Here is a 22,584-nt window from a genome sequence, read left to right as displayed (position 1 = left end):
TAGCACCTATGTAATAAAATATTTCATAAAAAGAAAATAATTTCTGTGCTAGGAATTGGGGTTCATCAAGGAGGTGATACCAGTTTGTATGGATTTTCGTGCTTGGACTTGGTTTACTCAGTTTGACGTCCTATGTATTTGTAACTGTTGCTGCATTTTGTTAGTGAGGAGAAATATGAGACGGTCCAGAAACAAAATGGGTTTACCGGACTTTTGTGGTTTTTTTTTGTGGTTTATTTTTGTACTTTAGTATGGTAGTACTTGATGGGCTCATAAGTTCAATTGGAAACTTCCCAAAAATCGGCCTACTAAATTAATTTTCTTATAACGGGAATATTTTTATCATTTAATAGAATGTATTTTCACTGTCCCTACTCTACCAAATACAAAAATTTATAAAGTCTGAAAATATCCTGTAGCTGATGATGGGTAAATTATAATTAAAATCAAGTCTATCGTCTAGCGTAAACAAAAAGAATATTGTGCCTGACAGAAAGTGAGTTGATCTCTATTTAGTGTCTATCGACTAGTTGCTTTTGTGGAGGCATATTTACAGGATATTTGGAGGCTGTTCATTATTTGAAGAAAATAATAATGATTAATTTAATTTCAGAGATTAGCTAACCTGATTTTATGAACTATATTACAAAATGAAGCCACAATATGTAGCTATTCACTTTATTTTTCCTCCGATAAAACAACTATTCCTTTAAAATTGGAAGAAACCTTTGTTGTTTAAAGAAGGTATGGAAGAGGTTCTTCCATTATTTGGTTATGGTGGTATCTTCTATTTTCTCAATTGTGTGCATCTCGAATTGACCAAATTGATGTCCAAGCGACTCATTTGTCTATGGTCCTTGATTGTAACTTATATTTTTCCTTTTTTGTTTTCAGGTGTGCAAATTGCCGCGCTTATCTTTGAATGGAGTTCGGTTTAAGCGCATTTCGGGAACATCAATTGGATTCAAAAATATTGCTTCCAAGATTGCTAATGAACTAAAACTTTGACTAGTGCCTGGGGACGAGGACAACTATTAATTTCCTTCTTTTTTGTAATTCTTTCACACCTCCAGTTTTCCGATGTTATTCTGTATTGAGTTTAGGCTTTTTATCTTTTATTTATTTCTGTTTTAAATTATATTTTTCTAGCAGTTCGTAAGTACACTCTGGTTGGAATATAAGATTTTAAAGAAAATAGCATATCTTTACAGTGAGACATGCCTTTTTTTTCTGATTGCTTTTATTCTGAAGTACATCCTATTTAAATTTAAACTAGACTGTTCTTAATAAAAATCTTTTAAGTTGGGATAGAAATAACTTCTAGATCCTCTCCCCAAAATTTAAAACTATGTACATAAAGACTGACTTTTTCCAATTATTTTTTTTTTGTGTGTTTCATAAATCAATGAACTTTTGAAAAATTTACCACAAAGTATGATGGCATAAAAGAAAGAAAAGTGTCATCGAAATACAAATTTTTGAAAGGAAGTTTAAGATAGGAAACTTAAAGTTAATAAGCTTGATATAATTTCAATTTTACGCTGATTGGGAGATATGCTTAATAATTTATACCAATGGGGAGATTTATAAAGAAAAGAAGTGTACGTAATAAAATAAAAATTGAAATTGTATATTTCTAATGAGGAACGGGTACATTATTCCCGCTATATTTTTTCCTCGCTTTTTTTTTCAAGGCATTTTGACGCAAGTCTCTTTTTGCTTCAACTTAAAATGAAAATCCTTTCAGAATGCAAAACAAAGGGAAGTCTTATTTATTGCTTTTGAATAAAATAATCTTTGAATTAAAAATTTTTATCAATTATTATTTTCTGTTCTTTATTAATATATTATATAGTTTATTATAACATGTTGTCCGTACTTCATAGGTTTATAATTATTTGATTTATTATTTAGGATTTTATTAAATAATTCATTTTTTTTATTACTTTTAATGAAAAAGTCGATTGATGTGTAACACATAAAAAAGAAGTTAGAAAACCATTATAGCCATAGTGTATGTTCAAACATATTAAGCTAGGACTCATGAATATTTTCTAATACTACACAATTCTACTTACTACGTAATTAGTTTCTCTGTTTTACATACAAGGTCAAAATTTGTGATTTTATTTTGTGTTTTCGAAATTCCATCACTATCTTTTTATCCGTTCATTTATTTTGTTAGTTTTTGAACCATCTTTGTTTATTCTTAGTTTTTGATTGGATAGGTACCAAGAACTTTAGTTGTTACTAGAATGCGTTTTCATATTAAGTTTATACATCATGAACAGACTGAGTATCTTCTAATCTAACTCCACCCCATCCACCTCCCTGATCAATTCACTAGTTTAATATATGACAGTTAAAGCGGAAACGACGTGTATCTTGACTAGATGTTTATATTATTATGTAATAGAGTATTGCTGGAGACGTAATCACTCAATCTTATAGTACGGGACCCAAAGTTCATACTCAGCTGTTGTAGCCCGCTGCAGGGCTCGGAATTTGGTTCTGGTGATGAGACTATACACAAATATCTCCATATTAATCTAAGCAAGAAGAAGAATGATTCTTATCGCACCTAACACAGCACCATCTACTTGATGGAATGAAAATGTAAAACGAGCAACATATAAGTTGCTTAACTGTTAATGTGTGTCAAATCTTTTTTTTGTGACGCGACACTCGGCATTCATGATACGCTAACTTCTATTAAAACAATTATTTTAAAATTTTTAGTCAACGAATTGCAAGATGGTTTTAAAGATAGACGAAAAAGAGCAGTTATAATAATGGTTGTCTGACTATGTTCATACTTTGACCTTTCTTTTGTCTTTTTATGCGTTCGCATTACTGGTAGGCGCACCTTAATACTAAACCTTGCTCATAATCTGTGACCCCCTTAACGGTTTTTCATTAAAATATGTCCTTGTACTGTCTCATGCTGAAAGAATTATATCTAATAGAAGATACTCTCTGTCATTGTTATAATTGTTTCCGTCCTTAAACTAAAGTCGGAAACCAAAGAATAGATGTTTTGGTTTCACCGTTTTCGCCTCCTCTAAAGGATTAACTGGAGTGTTAGAGTCCTCGTCCTTACGTGCGTAGTATGTTTTCTAGATAAAAAGGAGACTGCCCATTCTTTTATTTGTAAGCGGTTTTTGTGTTTGAAAGTAAATGAGTGATACTAGAGTGCATGTGAAGCGGCCGTTGGGATTCTTTTTTTTTTTTTTTTTTTTCGTTTGAGTCGACTAGGTTTTATAGATCAGATTTGAGATTTAGACTTGCTTGTGTTAATTTTCATCCTGTTATATAGTTGTTTCATTTTGGTGATTTGAGTAATTTTTTTTTTATTTTTTTTTTGTAAAGGTATTCGGTTTTTATCTCTGTGTATTTTTGCGAGTGTAAGTGATAAATTGCTTTTTTTCGCCAATCTAATCTTTCATGAGTTTTTTTTCGTTATTTTTTTCCCCTCGATGTTTTGGTCAAGGGTGAGAACTGAACTAAAGGTCGATTATTACAAAGAGGAATCCCTGCTCTATTCTCGAGAAGAAATTGGGGAAAGTGTGGTCTAAATGTGACAAGAATTAATATATATTTTTCTTATTGACTTCTTTTTCGCTCTTTTTTTTTCATTCACTCGGGAAGTTAGAAATGGCCAGTCAGTATTTGCAATACTAGCAATAAGTCAATAATTACTATAATCAAACTACGAAGTTATTGCGTTTAACTAGATGGAAATGGGGGACAAAAGTAGTTTAAAATTTTACTTGCAAACAATTTGAGTGACCAATTGAATAACTTGTAACCTTTTCTTGTATAGTGTTAATTAGGTAATTACTCCTGTTTAATCCAGAAATGTCTGTTATGATCAAATATTTTCAGCAGTTTTCTTCTTTTTTTCATCTATTTTCTCTTATCTTTCTTACTTTTAATTACTATTAATGTTCATTCGATATAACTTGTCATCTTTTTTTATTTTGTTATTGCACAGATTCCATCATCATTATTATTTATATCCTAATCATTATTAGTACATTAAAAGATGAGAATTACTTACCCTATGATTTCATATAAAAAAAATCGCTTTATATCGTTTATTATTTTTTTAAATATGTTAAAAATATTTTTTTTTTAATTGAAATTGATTTACGGAATGGATGCCATTAAAGTCTTAAAAGTACAATTTTACATATGTTTAATTTTTTCAAGCTAAATGCATATACTAGCCCTCAAGTTGTTCATACTAATATGGTTAATAACTCCGACAGTTTTCTGACAGGAGGAAATGTTTCGCCCTCAACTCTCACGGGGCCTAGGAGGGGGTGGGGGTCGTATTTGCCTATAGTAACGTAAAATCCATAAAATGCTCAAATGAGAATGAAGTACACTTATGAAAATGTAAATTATTTACCGGTAAGGAGGGAAAGGCCACGTCTGTCAAATCATCGGTATGGTATTTACTGTAAATAAAAGCCATTTGGCCTATTGCAAAAAAAAAATGATGATGATTAAATGAACATCTTATTAGATTAAAAAGATTTACATAAAACTAGGTCAGTATATAATATAATTTTCAACGTGCTCCCTTCTTACCCCGGAGAAACTTCCCAGTCGCCTAATAATATCTTTCAAATTTACTCCCAATCAAATCTGTAAGCCACTCTTGATTATATTTCCCCCTACCAAATATTCCATATGCCTAGTGTAACATAGATAAGAATATTTATCTGGCTTTAAAATATTCGATTGAGGTGTGCAAAATCGTGAATAGCCTTCATTTTCATTTCAGCCTTCATTTTAATGAAGTCTAACCAGGCTCAGAAGAATTACATACGATATGTTTTGATTTTGAAGTAGGAAGTGAATCAGTAATTTAAAAATGCAAATTCACACGAAATGAATTTAATAGCTACGTTTTAAAAGATAAACGCTAGTAGTAGCAGGGGCAGATCCAGAATTTTTTTTTGGGGGGGGGGGGGCAAAATAGGTTGCTCCGATAAACTTGCGTAATAGTAAATTACACTACTTAAGAATACAAAATAGGTTGATCCGAGGGGGCAAAAGAGGTTGATCCGATAAACTTGCGTTAGGAGCAAGTTTAATTAACGCAATCTTGCGTTAATTAAGTAAATTACACTACTTTACCGATCATACCACAAGTTGACCGATCAAAAAAGCATGTGTATGTCGTTGAATATTCGGTTCGCATTTCATTACAGCTTTGAAAAGTCCCAGTGCTGTGCCAGGCAAAATTACGTTTGAGAAGAAAAAAAGTTAGTTGTTAAAACTTATCAAGGTCAGTGCTGAAGAATGCTTCAATTGTCTTAACAGAATAAAGGAATTTAATTTAGTAAAACTAATAAAATAAAACGATTTTATTTAATTTAATAAAGAGCTTGGTTTGAGTGACGGTCAGTCTTTTTAAACGCTTAAAGAATAAGGAAAAAAGCTAACAAATAAAATTTTCGTGACAGATTTGTCATATCAAGATCTTATCATTTACAAATACTGTTTCTAATTACCTAAGTCTAATCTGTTCTCGAACCAAATTAAATGGGCGAATCAAATCAACTTTAGTGTTGCAAAGAAAAATATGTCATTAGATTTTCTCCAACAAATAGCATATATCCTTTTTATGGAGCTTTTCAATATTCTGATCTTTTTCTAATCAACATTCAACAGAGCATATTTTTATTTACTAAACGTAAAAATCAACCTCTCATATTTAGCAATCATTTATATTGATTTTACATCTACAATACCTAATTAAAACGATTTTCATTATTAAACAGCCTAAGCAAGTAGGAACCGGCTTGTTCGCATCAGCACATAGGCTTATTAATATCAATTTATAAAAATCATTTGTTGTGTTAATACAGAAGTGGAAATTTATCACTGGTTGTTTTTGTGGGATATGTATTTAAAATGACTTTTTTTGCGAATACTTGCTTTATAATTTCTCACTTTCAGTATGTGTATATTGTATATTATTTTGTGGCAGTCCTACGGCCTTAGTATTTTAACGTAAGATGGCAATTTTCATTTCGTTCAATATCTGAGATCCAGCTTGATCGACCTACGAATTTGGGTTTTTGAAGTATAAATGTTACCATGAATATCTGAAATCTAGTTAATGTCGACATTTATCGGTGAATGTTCGAAATTCCTTTTTCTCTGCTTCGATTCCATTAGCTTTGAGAGTCAGCTTTTTCAGTCTTATACAATCTATGATGGTAAAAGTTAGGTTAGATTAGATTATGTTAGTTTAGATTAGGTTAAGTAAGATTTGGTTAAATTTGGTTTTAAGTATCAGTAATGCGATAAAACCCCAACCCAAGCTAACCTAAACCAACCTAACCTTGCCTAACCAAACCTAATGTGTCATAATCAAACCTTACATTAAATTGAAAAAATTGACTGGCAACGCTGACTAAATCCAAGGAGAAAAAAGTTATTTCGGACATTCGCCGGTGAATTTCGATATTAACCAATTTGCGGACTTTCACCGTAACATATATATATATATATATATATATATATATATATATATATATATATATATATATATATATATATATATATATATATATATATATATATATATATATATATATATATATATATATATATATATATATATAGCAAAATTTCAAATAGATACATTTCTCTTTCGTTTACGCATGATAAAATCCATCGTCTTCTGTCAGAAATTGGCTTAAAAGGCCATTCAAAATGTGATTTTACTAGCACCGAGATTAGCTAGCGTTAGTTAAAACTGATCAGATCTTTTCAGCCAAAGGGAAAATTCTGGGAAAAATCTGATTTGCTCAAATTGATGCTAGCTAAGCCTTTGTATCAGCAAAATCTCATTCTGAAAGTAACTTAATAGGGTATTATCACAGTTCATCCCTTTTCATTACTTGAATCTGTTTTTCAAAGTTCCTTTGGGGATACTGTCAGTCAACTAATTATATTTTTTATTTTGATTTCTTTAGTCATGAAATAGAAATGCTTTTCAGTTATTATTGATTAGCTGTCAATTAACCCCTTGTTAATTAATTTCTTCTTTTTTTTTTACAAATCTTTTTACTTATATGCGACTTTAAACGTAAACCTGGAAGTCAAAATTCACTTAGATAAGAATTACACGAAATTCATAATTTTTCTTTTCACATTTTTATTTTACTATTTCATTTAAGACAACAAAATTGACAATCGAAATGTTATTTTGAAGTAAATAGTCATCTTTTGGCATTCATCTGTCTATTTCTAATGCTGTTACTGTTTGACAATACCAGTTCACTGTATTATATCATGCACCACAGTATTAATATCATGCATAATGAAAACGTCTCCTCCTTTTTATGTTTATATGATTGTCTGCTTCTCTGTTTTCCCCTTATAATTCTAATAAAACAGCTGTTTATGTTTTCTTTACTGCGGACAGATTCATTCCTCTGTAAATATTGTTGGTAAATAAATAAACAAAATCTTTTGTTTGAATGTGTTATTGGTAGGATTGCGGTTTTAGATTGTTTTAGTGGCTGCATGAAAAATGAAAACAAATAATCGAGTCATGCTGATCATTTGATCATCGAAAATGATATAGATACCAAGGATAGTAGCAAAAAAAATTGTCAGGTATTCAGAACGTATCCAGAACGTTTTTTTGGTCTGGTGGGAAAGCTATATAATGACAAGATACCCAAGAATTTTTTATATACTGGCTTTAGAGGTCTTTGCATCAGTTGTACAAACGTGGAAGAAACTTAGTGATTTCATTACTCGCAATGAAGCAAACAGGCTAGAAAAACTATTTAGAAGTTGACTGTGGAATCAGTATCCCTCCCTCAAGACATGGGCGTAGGGAGGGGGAATCCGGGGGGCCCCGGCCCCCCCCCCCCCCCTAGACCTTCACTTTACTTGCAGAAGTAGAATCAATATTTCGATCCATATGATAGTTTCGACCTCACAAATGCCTTTATTCAGGCTAATAACTCCATAGGCCACATTGCCTCTACATTTATATATAAAGGCAATTATAGAAATACATAAATAATGGGTATGGGGCAGCTGCCCCCTCCCCTAGGCAATAAGCTACGCACGCCTATGCCGACATAACTTACTCTCCCACGCCATCACACGATCGACTGCCCCCCCCCCCCTTAGACAATATGCTGCCTACGCCCATGCCTCTAGATGTCATCACATGCTATGAAATTTCAAATTGCTTGTTTTATAAAAATCTGAGAATAGCTTCAGCTTAAAAATCAAAAGGACTTCACCGGGCCACTCTCATATTTTGTTCAGATAATGTCACATCTTTGGCTTTTATGTACTTTTCAGATGCCCCCTAGCCCTCCCTCGTAGACGTCCTTAATATACACAGAAATATGCACATGACTGAGAATAACATCGTATATTTCGAAAGTTTAGTATAAATCACGCAATGAAACCTGGGTAAAATTGCTCATACGAAAGATCGAGACCTATCATTTTCAAACTGTGACCTCATCAACTAACTGAATTCACTTACTGCGAATTTTGTACAAGTATATTGAATTGAAACGAGAGCGATTTCTAATTTAGGTCAATATATTATTCAATATTGGAAGAAGTTAAACTACATTGTGTGCCAAAAAAGTATAACTAAATATATGCTTTGTCATTGACATGTTCTGTGGTGACACTAACTTAGTAGTAATTGAGAAACTGTATGTATTCAGTCTTTAGCTGGTATGCGAAAGCAATAGCAGCAAATATTATATTTGGAAAGAGTATTGAATACCGAATCTAATGGTAAACATTTTTCCTATGTGATTCCTACCATATAATAGGCCTCTACCCTCTATTCAACACTTTCTCAGTATAATGGTTGCTACTATCACAATTGTCATGGTAGCAATAGCAACCATGCCAATCTAGAAACTAACCATATTAAAATAAAAACCTACTGAAATTTGTGGGGTTCATGAATTTTTGAAGATGATAAAATGAAAATATTCTTTAGTTAAGAACACCAAAAAAAATTTGTTCGGAAAAGGGGTTACCAAAAAAATTTGTTTCGGGGAGTAGGTGGGGGTGTTACAGGTTTGCCCCACTACAATGCATGGCATGTTCCTTTTTGCCCCCACCCTCTCCTTTTAATATTTGAAAGAATATTCTTTTTAGGACAATTCTCATTGAAAAGTTCCTTTTATTGATGTTGTGTCGACTGGCTTGTGCCCCCTAAATTGTTTTGTCCCCCTTCCCCCCCCCCCGCTCTGAAATTTGAAAATTACTCTTTGGGGGATGTTTTCATTGGAACATTACCTTCCTCCTTATATATTGAAAAATACATTCTCCTCCAAAAGATGGCAACATGTTGTTTTCAATAAAGCGAAAATGACAGTGAAAGTGAAAAGTCTTGGAGGTTTGAGTGGACCGCAGCCAATCTTGATTTTAGTAATTTTCCCACTTCCAGTTTCTATTATCAACTGTTCACCTTTATGCCATGCACTGTACGTCATCGAGGCATACGCCTATTCGGGCAACATTTACCTTCCGTCCAGTTACGGAAAATGGGGAGTATTTTGCTTGAAAGTATATTGGCCATAGTCGGGCAGAATTTTTTGTTTCGGGGCTCAGAAAGCCTGAAATATTTTCAGTTCCCTATTTCATTTACATAGAAAAGGAAAAAAGAACAAACTTAAAAGATAAATGACAAACAGCTTTCCTTCACTGACCATGAACCGAAAACCAAGCCGGAGCAAAGCGCCATGCGAATAATCCACAACCTTAAACAACCAATTACCAGTAGAAATAATAGGGAAATAATTCTAAAGACAGTGGAATTCCAAACTCTAAATGAATATTTTGGCCGTATGTCTAAGGGCCGTCATTAGTACAACACAACCGAAAATATAAAAGAGAAACATTAAAATACGAACTTTTAAACTAATTTTGTTTTTTACTTTTTAAACAGCCCGGTATTTATTTTCAAAACGGTATTTTATTTTTAATTTTTAGGGTAAACTGTAAATTTCTGTCATATGTATTAAGACGATCTAAATAAACCCTAAGTTCATTTCCTCCATAATTCCAAAGTGATATTACGTCATCCATGCAACATCCCCAATAGGTATGTCTAAAAATATGAATTTAAAGCCCAATTTTCAAGGTGCTCTACATAAATATTCGCCAGTAGCCCGTATGGATGTGCTCCCATTGGCAGCCCCCTTATTTGCTGATAAAGGATTACGGAACTGAAATTACTTTGAAAACTTATTACAAAGTTTAACTAGGATCATTAAAACTTCGCAATCGATTCCTGTAGCTGAATCTTCGATTAAATTATAATTTTCTTGTATTTTGTTTTCTAATTATTGCTCAGATTTTTTAGATCGCCTTAATACATGTGACAAAATTTACAGTTCACCCTAGAAATTGAAATCAAAAATAAAATACTGTTTCTAGAAGTGTCAATTATTCGTAGGATTGATGAACTGGATTTTAGTATCTACAGAAAACCGACGCAAAACAATAGATGTCTTCATTTTAAATCAAATCACCTCCCACAAGTCAAAAGAGCTGTTGCAACTTCTCTCCCTGATCGTGCCCTGAATATTTGTTCTGATTTTCGCATCACAACTGAAATAAATTTTATCAGAGATATACTTTTTCAAACAGGTATACCATTCTTTTGATTAATAATATGATTAGTCGTAGACTAAAAGACACTCCCGTAAAATCAAAGGCTACCATGTAAGGCTCCCGACAAGCCCTCAAATATAATTTATCTTCCATACATACCAACAGAATTAAAAAAAAAAAATTGCATAAAAAATAATCTGCATGGTTTACACTAATAATTTTAAAATCAAACTTCTTAAACTCTGGTAAGGATAAAATTCCAGTTACTTGCCAAAGAAAGGCTTATCAAATACCATGTGACTGCGGCAAATACTATGTTGGCAGAACCCATCAGAATTTAGAAAAACGCCTTTGATTCTGCTTTAGGTAGCCATATTTTGGATTACCCCATCACCACAATACTTTTTGAAAAACCCCTCTCTCATTGGTAATGAGATAAAACAGATAATGATATATAGGATAGTAATGATATAAAGGATAAAACAGGTTGTTCGGGAATTGATTGAAATGAGACTCAAAATAAATCATAATATTTCTTTCAATGGGGATTTAGGAGAGTGCTCATTAAATTTTTAATACACAAATTTAATTAAAACTTATTTACTTAATCCATATGCCGGGGTGGCGTTGAGAGCGTCGTCAGCCTTTTCCATGTGGGTCGGTCTGCAGCAAGGGCCTCTGCATCAGCCAGAAAGATTTCAGCTTGCTCCAGGAACTTCCCGAGACTACCACTCCACCAGAACTTGGGTCTTCCTCTTGGGTGCTTCCAGCCACTATTGGTTGGTTCAAAGTCGTAAAGAATCTGAGCCGGAGTGTAGGCAGGCAATCGCAAAAGATGTCCAAACCGACGAAGTGTCCGCTCGGCAACCAGGTGTGACAAAGGTGACTGGGAAGTTATGGTTCGTAGGCGGTCTTTGCTGACAAAATCTGTCATCGGAGTCCCTCGATTGTGCGAAGCCACTGAGATTGAAGAGTGCTGAGACGGCGCTGGACACCTGCAGTTGCAGGCCAAGTTTTAGCTCCGTATAGCAGGATCGAATAGACCGACCCTCCACGGATCTTCATTTTGGGGGCTCGTTTGATCATTGGCTTCTTCCAAACATGGCTCTCTCTACCGAAGACAGCAGAGGCCTTGGCTGTGCGGGCAACAACTTCATGGTCGATGCAGCAATCCGATGATATAATAGAACCAAGATAAGTGAAGTAGTCAACTACTTTGATTTGGTTTCCGGCGACCAAGTAATTAGAATTGTCGGCGTCAGACTTTGGCTGCACTACCATGACTTTCGTCTTCTTCCACTTAATGGATAGTCCAGTCCTGGCATCTTCTCCTAGAAGCGTGTTTAGAGCCATGAGCGGCTGCGGCTTCGAGAGGGTGACTGGTGCTATGTCATCAGAAAAGTCACAATCAGTGGCATCTCTATTCCCGTATTTGGGTCCAAAGCTCAACTTCTGGGTTGTGCAAGTCATAACATGATCAATGATACAGTTAAATAGCTCAGGAGAAACTGAACAACCTTACTTGACTCCTGTTATTACTGAAAAAAAAAACGCGCTACGTTCACTTACATACAGCTCTCAGTGTTTGATGTATGGCCCTGAATCGGCGGATGTATTTTGCCAGGAGGCTGATATTAGAAAGGATATTCCTTACAAACTCTTAATCAACAGAGTCAAGCCTTGAAATCGACATAAGCAATGAAAGCCTGCTGGCGGAACTCGTTCGCCTTCTCAATGATTTGTCTTAAGGAGAATATCTGCTCGGTCAGGCATAAAACCAGCCTGTTCTACTCTGCGTTTTCGTCGGATATGGTAAAAACATCGCTGCGACAAAACCGTAGAAAACAGCTTACCTGGTACCGAGAAGAGGGTTATCCCTTTATAGTTCTTGCACTCCGTCCTTTAACCTTTTCTCTTCCACAGTGGTAGGATCACTCCTGCACGCAAATTTCTCGGGATGATATCCGAGTCACGTATTGCATTGAATAGCATTTGGAGCCATAACAGGATAGTGCCACTGCCGTTTTTAAGCAGCTCTGCGGAGATTTCATAGATGCCAGTAGAGCTTTACGTTTTTTCAGTTTCTTCATAGCATTTTGAATTTCTACCACTGAGAACGGCTTAATGTCAACATTAACGAGGTTATTATAGATCACAGGTTGGGGGATTGCAGGAGTCGTTACAGATGGACAGAGAGAGAGAGGACGCATTAAATAGAGATGAAAATCGTTCGTTCCACCTTGAAAGGTTGGACACTATGTCTTCAAGGAACATCCCGCTCATATTTACTACATTTTCTATTGGTTGAGCACACTGGCCCGAGAGGTCACGTAAGTTTGTAAACTACTCCAACGTCCTTCCTCGTAGCAGCTTCTTGTTCCTCATAAGCTTTGGCATCAACGAATGACTTGAGATATCTATGTATCTGCTTATTCCTGATGCTATTGAGATGTTGATAGGTCTTCATATCCCCCCGCAACTTGGCTTGCCTTCGGTGTGTAATGACATCCACAGCTTCCTGTGACAATCAAAGCCTTTTGACCTGAACTTGCAAGCCAAGAGTTGCTCTAGCTGTGTCGATGAATCCAGTTTTAAACGCGTCCCACGTGGCTTCAATATCTGAAAGCTGGGACACGCTTTCGAAACGGTTTTTAATCTCAATTGCATACTGCTCTTTGATCGTAGAAGCATCAAGACTGCAGAGATTTAACGCTGCAATGCGTTTGTCGAACTTCTGAAATTTCAGTTTAAGAAAAATTTTTGTAACTACAAGTCGGTGATCAGTATTACCCAGGTCAGCACCACGAAACAAGCGGCAATTAGAAACCGACGAGCTCCATCCCCGAGAGATTATGATATGCTCAATCATTTTCTTTGTGACGCCGTCGTTACTATATCATGTATACTGATGGATTGTAGGTCTTTCAAAAACTGTGTTGGAGATAACAAGCTGATGGGCACTGCAGAGCTGAAGCAGACGACTTCCATTGTCATTAGTTACGTCCGGGGTAACACGCCCCGTGACGTCTTTTCATATGCTAGAGGGACCACTAACGGTAGCGTTGAAGTCCCCAAGAAGAAGCAATATATCATGGGGAGAGCTCAATCTCATTTATTGGCGCATAGCATACAACGATAAAGAATCTTCCATGATGGTGTCTCAAGCGGGCTGCGAGGAGACGTTCTGATATGGCATAATGGGATATATGTGTATTTCTACTTACTTACTTTACTTACTTGGATCAGGACACACGCATCAGGATCAGGACAAGAGTATTTCTAGCTCTTATGAAGAACTAGACCAACACCAGCGCTCCTTGTGTTGCCAGTACCCGACCAAATTAGACTGTAATTGTCACTGATGGATTTCTCACCTTTTCCCGGCAAATGCGTTTCTGTAACGCCAGCAATAGCGACAGAATACTGCTTAAGTTTATTAGAGAGAAGTAGGTCAGCACCTGGAAAATTCAGTCAGAATATTCCAAGTAGCAGTTTTCATACCACTCTTTTCAGGAAGGTTCAATCTTCGGGTGGTTTGACCACCGTCGTCAGGATATCCGAGGACGTGCTGGGGTCGGTACCGTAGATGGGAAGAAATATTTGAGGCTTGATTGACGTTTGTCATTGCAAGAGAGTTTTTCTTGCCGAAGCAAGTCCAGAGAACAGGATGCAAGCCTGTCGCCCAACCCTCCTCACTTTATCCGGACTTGGGATCGGCAACTATAACCAGATGATGCACAGCAAGTGGGGTACACAACAAGTTTACAGAGGCCGTTATCCATGAATATGGATCCTACGCCCTGCCGCAGTTGTCCTCCTATAGAAGATCCTCCCACGATGGGGTTCTGCCTCACCATGCAATTCAACCCGTTGCTGGAAGAAGGTTTGTAACTCACGGGACGCGTCCACACGCCGGTGGGCCCTTCTGAGTGTATATTTGAGGGGCCTTCTTGCTCCTCCACCTGTATTTATGACCCCCCGGGTGAGGGTGCCCCACTTTCTATTATGGACCCCCAGAGACTAGATCCCCCTTTGTTCCGTGCCTCTTAGTGGAGGTACCCAACATATCTGTCAGACATTCCCCTATCCGCCACCTGGGGATGCACTGAGTGGCCTGGGGGAGGCCTTATTAAAAATGATCTAACAAAATATATTATAAAACCAGTTGACAGTAAATGCATCTCTTACGAAAATGTCTTTGAAGCTAGCTGCCAAAAAGACCAGATTAGCATTGAAAGCGCGTGCTTATTAATTTTTAATTCGGTTGAATGAACTGTATTAACTCACCTCACTTTATTTATCAGTCCTGGTTGAACTTCGTTGAAGTTATTATGCTAGGGCTGTTTTAAAAGTTTTTTTTTGTAGTTTTACAGTTCGTATTTTAATGTAAGTTTATCTTTTATATTTTCGTTTGTGTTGAGCTAAGGACGGTCCTAAGACACAGGGCCGAAATATTCATTTAGTTTGGAATTCCACTATCTTTAGAAAAAAATTCCCTATTGTTTCTGCTTGTACTTGGTTGCTTATGATGGAAAGCCAGTGTGGTCTTCATCACTATTTAATACACAATTCGAACTTGGCGTATTTTAAAGAAAAAATTAAAGAAAAAAAAAACAAGAAGAGAAAACAATATCCGGCCCACTCAGGCAAAGTATTCTAGGCGGCATAAGAAGTAGCCAGGGGATTGAAAACTGACTGATCGACCGAAAAGAATTCGAACGTTAACCGAATTACGAAGATAATAAGCAGATTGTTCTGGGTACCCGGCTGACTGACCATATTTCAAACAATAGGTTATACGAAAAATTTGGTTCAATACCGCCCTCTAGGGATATAATGAAAGAAAGATTGAGGTGGCTAGGGCACGTTGTGTGGAGGAAGGATGACAGATTTTGAAGATTGTTTCTTTTCGGCCAACCGTCTAGGGCTAAATGGAAAGCAGGTCGTCCTCGTCTGGGGTGGGAGGACGTCATAAAGAAATATCTAAAGGAAATGGGAACTTTGTGGTCGGGTGTAAAAAGGGAGGCTTTGAATAGATTGGGATGGAGGAGGAGCGAGCGTAGCTGTGTTGGCCTCAGGCGGCTTGGTGCTGCAGTGAGTTGTTAGTAGTAGTAGTAGGTAGTAGTAAGCAGAATGGTTAGAGAAAAGAGATGAATTAGCTCTGAAAGCCGCTGGAACATAACCGTGTAACTGAAGAAAAACAAAACACATGAAAAAATATTGTGATTCCATATCCAGAAACTGCTCATTAACAGAGCCATTTATTCCAAGAATGAAATTCCTTCCTCTATTATATAGCCTAGAGAGCAATATGAAAGGAGAAGAGAAAAGCTTACGTTTTTATAAAAGGGCAATCAGAGACGGCAAGACTAAGCTAAACAATGAAACATAGAGTTTAGAGCCTATCCAGAAAAATACTTTTGAGCTTTCTCACAATTAAGAGATTCCTCGGTAGTTTTATTTTAATTAGACTAATATGATGCTTGATTTCCACAGAGAAGAATACACTGGAACCTCCCTCCAAAAACAGTAAATATTACCTTATTCATCTCTTTTCTGAAGATTTTGTTTTCAAATATTATTTTTCAATCATGAAAGGATGTGTACAAAAGAAGAATATATCAGTATTAGCACAATAGTTGCTAGTTGCGTTCACATCGTTTTTTTTTTCAATGAAAATTCCATAAAATGGACATTTTCCAATGAAAATTACCCCCAAAAAAGACATTTTCAAAATCTAGAGGAGAAGCAAAAACTCTAGGGGACACAGGCCCACTCCCGCCAATTTGATGCCGTTGCGTTGTTTACTTGCAGTTCGTTAGCACAAACTGCTGGCTATTCTTGAAAATGAAGGAATTCTAGGAAAAAAACCTTTAAACCTTGATCTGAAGGACCTCTCATAAATCTGGCCTTAAATATATACTTTTGAGGCTTCAGCCTAAACAAGCATACATGCCATATAAAATAACGTTATAATATCGAATGTAAATTTGGTACCACTAACAGTTATAAAATATTGCGTAGTTTCATTCCATCGATTGGGAGAAACAGACTAATGGATCGTTCTGGTTGTAACAAAGGGGTGAAAGCGCCATTACATGACAGTATGACCTCTGAAATCGAGAGGCTAAGTATATAACTTTTCTATAATTCTAAGCCGTCTCAGAATTTTGAATCCAGCCCGGCCTGATTTTTGCTTTTTAGAACAAAATAGCAAATAGTTCCTGGGTGTAGTCCATGCTTTTTCCACAATTTATTCACTTGCTTAAAAAAGAGAAGATCTACGAAATTGATTTCGGTTCAGTGATGGTCCTGAGATTGTAAAATATTTCCCCTTTCTAATGCAATTCACTGATAAAATTTTTCAATTGAATTTAACCTCTGCATCATTTGGGGCTGTTTCTCTGAAATGTCATTTCGTAATCCTAAAATACTTTTGAAAAAAATATCGGTAATATCCCGAGCCCACCCCTGATTAAAAAGCCAACCTTTCTTCCATATAATTCTTCAAATTTTTTTATCCCTATTTTTGTTCTATCAGGAAGCAAGAACCAGTTACTGTGATTTCTTCTGTTTATAATTTTGTTCTATATGGTAACAAGAACTTGTAATATTGAATATTAGTGTGCGTGAGGGGTCTGAGAACACATTGTCTGAATTGTAGGACAATGTGAATAAAACTGTTTTCCAATTGAGTTAAATACCACCAATGACTTAAAAAGACTTTTAAGAAAAAACTGGTAAGAAGAGCAACATTCTTAAATTTAAGCCTTATTCACTCTTTTAAGGTTTATGTTCCCTGTGCAAGTTTCGGAATGTAATTTCTATTTCTCATACTTGCCTATAGCTGAGATTCAGTCCATTTACCGGATTAATTTTCGAAATTTGGTTTACAGTTATCTACATTAAATATATTTGAAAATCGTTGAAAATCACAATTTCCTTTTTTCCAAGCAAGTTTAGGACCTTCTCTAAGAAAATAGCTGCGTTCGTTTTCACCGTTCGTCGTTCTTAGTACTAAAAAGATTTTCTCGGTTTTACTCTTAAATTGCGTTTTATTTCGCCGTTCTTAGAACTTCATTTTAACTGAAAAAACGGCTTATAAGAGCTTTCCTTAGCCAGATAAAATTTCAAAGTCACAGATAAAATTTCAATCAACCAGCACAACAAAAATGAAAAATATACTTGTAAATGTAGCAAAACAAGCAATAGAGTTACTACAGGAAAGTGACTGTTGGAGTGACTGTTGCACCGTTCTATAGAGTGCAAATGGGCACTCTTTCTTTTGAATGCTTATGAATGGGCGTAAGCATTAGATTAGCTGAAATGGGGGTACAATCGAAAATAGTGGACTCCTCCACATAGGGACACCTGTTAAGAAAACATTTTTTACACCGTAATATGGACAATAATCATAGTTGTGGCACTTAGCCTAACGCTTAATCAGCCGAATTTCCTTTCTAAATTTTAAGCTTAAGACGTTTGAACAACTGAATATACTCCTAAGGGTATTGAAACTTGGGGTTAGCGAGAGTTTTTTAGTATTAGTTGTAATCTAAGGTATTTCGAAATTCCTCTCATGACGTTTCCAAGTGACCCCTAAGAAATTTTTGTAAATTTGGAAGGCAATTTATCCCAAAAATGCTTCCAGAACTTTCTGAAGATTTCAAAACTGTGCCACATATACGAAAAACAAACCACTACCATTTTTTAGATGAAAGACCCCATCAACAAAATCTACAAAATTAAATATCAATAAACTTGTTTTCTGTCATGTTTTTTTATTTTAAAACTTGGCGCCCAAAAGTAAAATTAAAGTTGTTGTACGGAGTATGAGGCTCAGTCCGTCGTTCTAAGAACGACGGTACTAAGAACGAAGAACGGCATTTCAAAGAACGGCTTATAAGCGAAACATTTCATAGAACGGCGAAAACGAACGGCTTAATTATAAAACTGAGGATTTGATTTCCATAGAACGATGAAAACGAACGCAGCTAATGTTTTTGCAATGTTTCTGGATCGGTGAATGGATAGAAATGAGACTATTGAATCCAGTCATACAAGTATAATGCCCATCTGGTTCAAGTTACAACTGCAGACTTATCGAAAAATTGTTGGTTTTTTTTTTCAGAAAAAATATATACCTTAAGCATTGCTACTGTTCACTTTGTGCTGTATTTCAGAAATCCAGATACACAGCAACGTTTTCCAGGTAGGTTCATGGTCTGAAAACAATTTTCGCCAGAACTGTTTTGCTTAATGGTACACACCGCTATAGACTCTATCAAGGAAACTAGTCAAACGGGAGGGACAGATACCCGGTTATAATGGTTTATTAAACAAATTTGGGAAACATGTTTGCACATTCGGGGGGCGGGGGTAAAGCATAGCATATATTAAATACGTCAACTAACCTAGGTACCTCCTCCCTCCTAAACCCCAAAAAACAACAGTTTAAATATTGTAAATTCAATGAGAAACCATGCTTTCCGATCAATAGCAATTACCCGCTTTACGGTCCTCCATGCTAAATTGCTATAGAGTCTATTGCGATGTCTACCATTAAGCAAAACAGTACCTTTTCACCACAATCAATACTTTTGTACATTATCGATATTTTAGGAAGGGAACGGCTGAAGTCACCTCTTCCTCACAAATACTCTAAGAATGTTTTCCTTAATATATTAGGATAAACTAAGGAAGGGGACTTTTCCCTTACTTAATTAAGGAAGGGGGATATCCCCCTTCCTTTCATCATGACAAATCAGTGATCTCTTTTGGCCTCAACCAGGGCCCGGGCACTCAATTCAGTCAGAGGTCTGAGTCGTTCTCCCCTACTGAATCAATTTTGCTTAACGGAGAATTGAACATATTGCTTAAGGTGAAAGCATATTGAGTTGAGTTTAAAGCAATTGAAATTGAATTTTCACACCTTCAAAAGAAAGGTTGTAAAATCAAGAAAAGAGAGACGAAAATAAGGGGTTTTTAAGATAGTAAAACAAATTTCTTTTCTCTTCACAATTGTATTTTTAGTGAAGCCCCTATATCGCTTTAGCCTTAAACGGAGGGAGCTGTAATTAGGCAACAATCTGTTCTTATTTGTGTCGAATTCTGTTCATTTTCAGTTAAACTTTATTTTTCATTGTATAACTCAGAATGTCGGTTGAAACTCTAAAAATTGATAGCGAAAGTATTATACGTTGTAAAGTAAATATACAATAGGGAAAATGATTATTCATTTGAGCTGTTTTCTGCTCCATTGTCATTAACATACTGTGTTTCATTGTGTCTATGCTGCTAAGATATTATGGGCTTTAAATGGTCTAATCGCATAATTTTGGAAGCTTGTCCTTAGATATGCCTGAATCATGTCACCCTGGAGAGCATATTGATTGAAATGGCTTCTGTTCGTTCTGATTTGACCTTTGTGCTGTTTTGATCCAAACAGCTGTTTGAAAACTTTTATCCGATACTATGTAGGGAGACGGGGGCGCAGATAAAGTGTGACTGGGTCTCCTCAGGTACATCTCAGCCCTTGAAAATGGCATTAGAATTTTTAGCGTACAATCGAATGAGCCATCCGCCTAATAACTAAGGTTATTTATTCTATGTTTATCCCCAACAAAAATAATACAGGGGAGACTCTTTACTCTTAACTAAGTGAGTGCTGTTAAATTGAATATAAAAGTATAAGCAAGTTTATGGATTACAGAGATTAGTGTTCAGAACTAAGAAAAAAGAAAAGAAAAAAAGGATGTTGCATTAGGACGATGACGATGCTGCTACAGTGGAAGGCAATATGATTTTTATTTTCTTGTTTTTTTTTTAAGACAACAATTTTTTATTGAGGGTATTAGTGAGTTTTGTCTTAGTGGAGTGGCTACCTTGGTTCAAGTTTAAACATTCAGAATTGATATAATGATTAGGAATTCCAACTAGGAAGATGGTATGAGTAGGTTCCCGGTTATATTTTAAAATTTGATCTTACAAGTCTTATTCGCCATGACAGAATTAATTTTAGAACAAACAGTTTTAGTAAAAGTATTATATACATAAATCTGTAAATTTAAGCCTCGATGAAGATAATACAGCTAAAATAATTAAAGAAAAATTTGTTTACTTAGTTTTACCAATTTATAAAACTCTTTTAATTCGTGATCACCGTAATCGTAATTTTCACTGGAACCCATGTAAGGTTACTAAAAACAATTACAATATTATACATACATTTACAGCCGACAACACGATATAAAAGACTAGAATTTTTTCTGATATTGATTATGCTGAAGCCAGAGCCTTAGAGATTCCGTTCTTTCTGCTAATTGCTTGGCTTCATTGCATAAACTTAAATTGCTCCGCCCACCATCTTTTTTGGAGTCACTTGAAGTTAAATGTCGAATTTTCAATCCAGATGAATAGGCCTTTGATGGGGTAGGAACTCCAGCAAGAATTGAGAGTCCATCATCTGACAGCACATCGCTTAGGTCATCTAATAAATCAGTGTCTGTTAAATTCATCATAGACCGACCTCTATTTTTTTCAAGTCCCAATAAAGCCTTAACTCTCCTTAAAGATTTTTCTTTTTTGAGTAGCTTTTTAATCTCCTTATCAGTATTTTTACTTCTTCTGTGGTAGTCAGAGTCTGATGAATAGTCACTGGACGAACTCCGCCGTCTTCTTCTTCTTGGCTTATCACTAACACTAAATGCAGAGTCACTCAGATCAGTGGAACGGTATTCTTTTTTTGAGAAAAGTTCACGTCGTGATTTGGGTTTTAAATGAAGTTGAATTTTTGACATTTCTTTTGTTAGCTTCTCAACTTGCACCTTGAGACTTTCTAAGCTATTATCTACTCTACCTTCTTCTAAATTTTCTTTGCCCTTTGGAGCAGTCACATACCTTTCTTTCTCATTTAAAACAGTCCTCATGCTTTCATTTTCTTTCAAAAGCTCAGCTTTGAGCAAAGATAACTCTTGTAGCGATCCGAGAGTTTTCTTTTTCAAGTTTTCTGTTTCCAATTCTTCCAAATCTACTTTTTCTCTTTCTTCCTTTAACTGATTTTTCTGACTTTCTAGTTTTTGAACTGCCTCTCTCAAAGTAACTTCTTTTTCTTTCAGCCTAGCAGCTTCAGAATCTAGCTCCCTATTTTCACTTTGAAATTTTTTTCTTAACTCTTCGAAAGAAACCCTTTTTGAATTCAAACTTTTAGTTTCATTTTCAAGTTCTTCCTTTTCTTTGCTTAATTTAATCTTAAGCTCATTAACATCTCTTGCTTCTTTTTCTATGTTCAAACGAAGGGCATCATTAGCCTTTTCAGCAGACAAGAGCTCTAAGCGATCCAATTCTAAACTTTTATTCATTTGATTCACTTTTTCCATTTCTTCTCTCAAACATTTTCTTTGTTCTGCAATTTGGTCTCTTTCAAGTTCCAATATTTCATATTTTTCTGCTAAATTATCCATTTCTTCTTTAATTTCTCGTTCTATATCGCCTTGCTTCTTATTTAATACGGAACTTTTCCATGCGTCAAGCTTTTCTAGCTCCTGATCTATTTCCTTTTTTATCCTTTGTTTATTGCTTTCTAGCTCTTCTTTGAGGCTTGCTTCATATTCTTTCAAGCCCGCAGCCATATCTTCTTTATATTTATTCTCCATCAACTTCCTCCTCTCTTCAACTATTGTGATGTCCATTGTTTCATGATTGTCGTCTCCATTTGTGACTAGGTTTTGACTTTCCCTTCTACGATTTAAAAGTCTTCTAGGTGGGGAGGGTTTAGCATCATCTGCTAAGAACCCTGGTTTTGGTTTTCTAAATGTTGAAAGGTCCATTTTTGGAAGGTCAGGGGGCTTAGGTTCAGAATCCTGAAGGTCTGAAGCATCTAAAACAATTCCTGCAAATTAAAGAAGAAATTTTAAGCCGATGTTAAAATAAAAAAAAACGAGAGTAATA

General features: G+C 35.5%; 4 protein-coding genes across 10 annotated transcripts in view; 1 reads left to right on the top strand and 3 right to left on the bottom strand.

Annotated features, from left to right (window-relative positions):
* Positions 1 to 7,227, top strand: part of LOC148950469 (MAP/microtubule affinity-regulating kinase 3) — a 171,267-nt gene extending 164,040 nt beyond the window's left edge. For all 6 annotated transcript variants that reach the window (XM_089092420.1, XM_089092422.1, XM_089092421.1 and 3 more), the window contains one exon: positions 895 to 7,227. In XM_089092420.1, coding sequence (XP_088948546.1) covers positions 895 to 1,008 — 114 coding nt within the window. In that variant the 3' untranslated portion in view covers positions 1,009 to 7,227. The remainder of the gene's footprint in view (positions 1 to 894) is intronic.
* Positions 7,228 to 11,239: 4,012 nt separating this feature from the next.
* Positions 11,240 to 11,569, bottom strand: LOC148950468 (uncharacterized). Its single transcript, XM_089091873.1, has one exon. The coding sequence runs from the start codon at positions 11,567 to 11,569 to the stop codon at positions 11,240 to 11,242; it is 330 nt and encodes a 109-aa protein (XP_088947999.1).
* LOC148950467 (uncharacterized) lies at positions 11,566 to 12,105 on the bottom strand. Its single transcript, XM_089091871.1, has one exon. The coding sequence runs from the start codon at positions 12,103 to 12,105 to the stop codon at positions 11,566 to 11,568; it is 540 nt and encodes a 179-aa protein (XP_088947997.1).
* Positions 12,106 to 20,741: 8,636 nt separating this feature from the next.
* LOC148950466 (uncharacterized) overlaps positions 20,742 to 22,584 on the bottom strand; it is a 100,546-nt gene continuing 98,703 nt past the window's right edge. For both annotated transcript variants that reach the window (XM_089091622.1, XM_089091623.1), the window contains one exon: positions 20,742 to 22,525. In XM_089091622.1, coding sequence (XP_088947748.1) covers positions 20,892 to 22,525 — 1,634 coding nt within the window. In that variant the 3' untranslated portion in view covers positions 20,742 to 20,891. The remainder of the gene's footprint in view (positions 22,526 to 22,584) is intronic.

The sequence above is a fragment of the Artemia sp. Qi Xiang Cuo genome, chromosome 7 (assembly GCF_049724085.1).
Source record: "Artemia sp. Qi Xiang Cuo chromosome 7, ASM4972408v1, whole genome shotgun sequence".
Taxonomy (NCBI): Eukaryota; Metazoa; Arthropoda; class Branchiopoda; order Anostraca; family Artemiidae; genus Artemia; species Artemia sp. Qi Xiang Cuo.
Note: the sequence above shows the minus strand (reverse complement) of the source record. Positions and strands in the feature narration are given on the sequence as shown.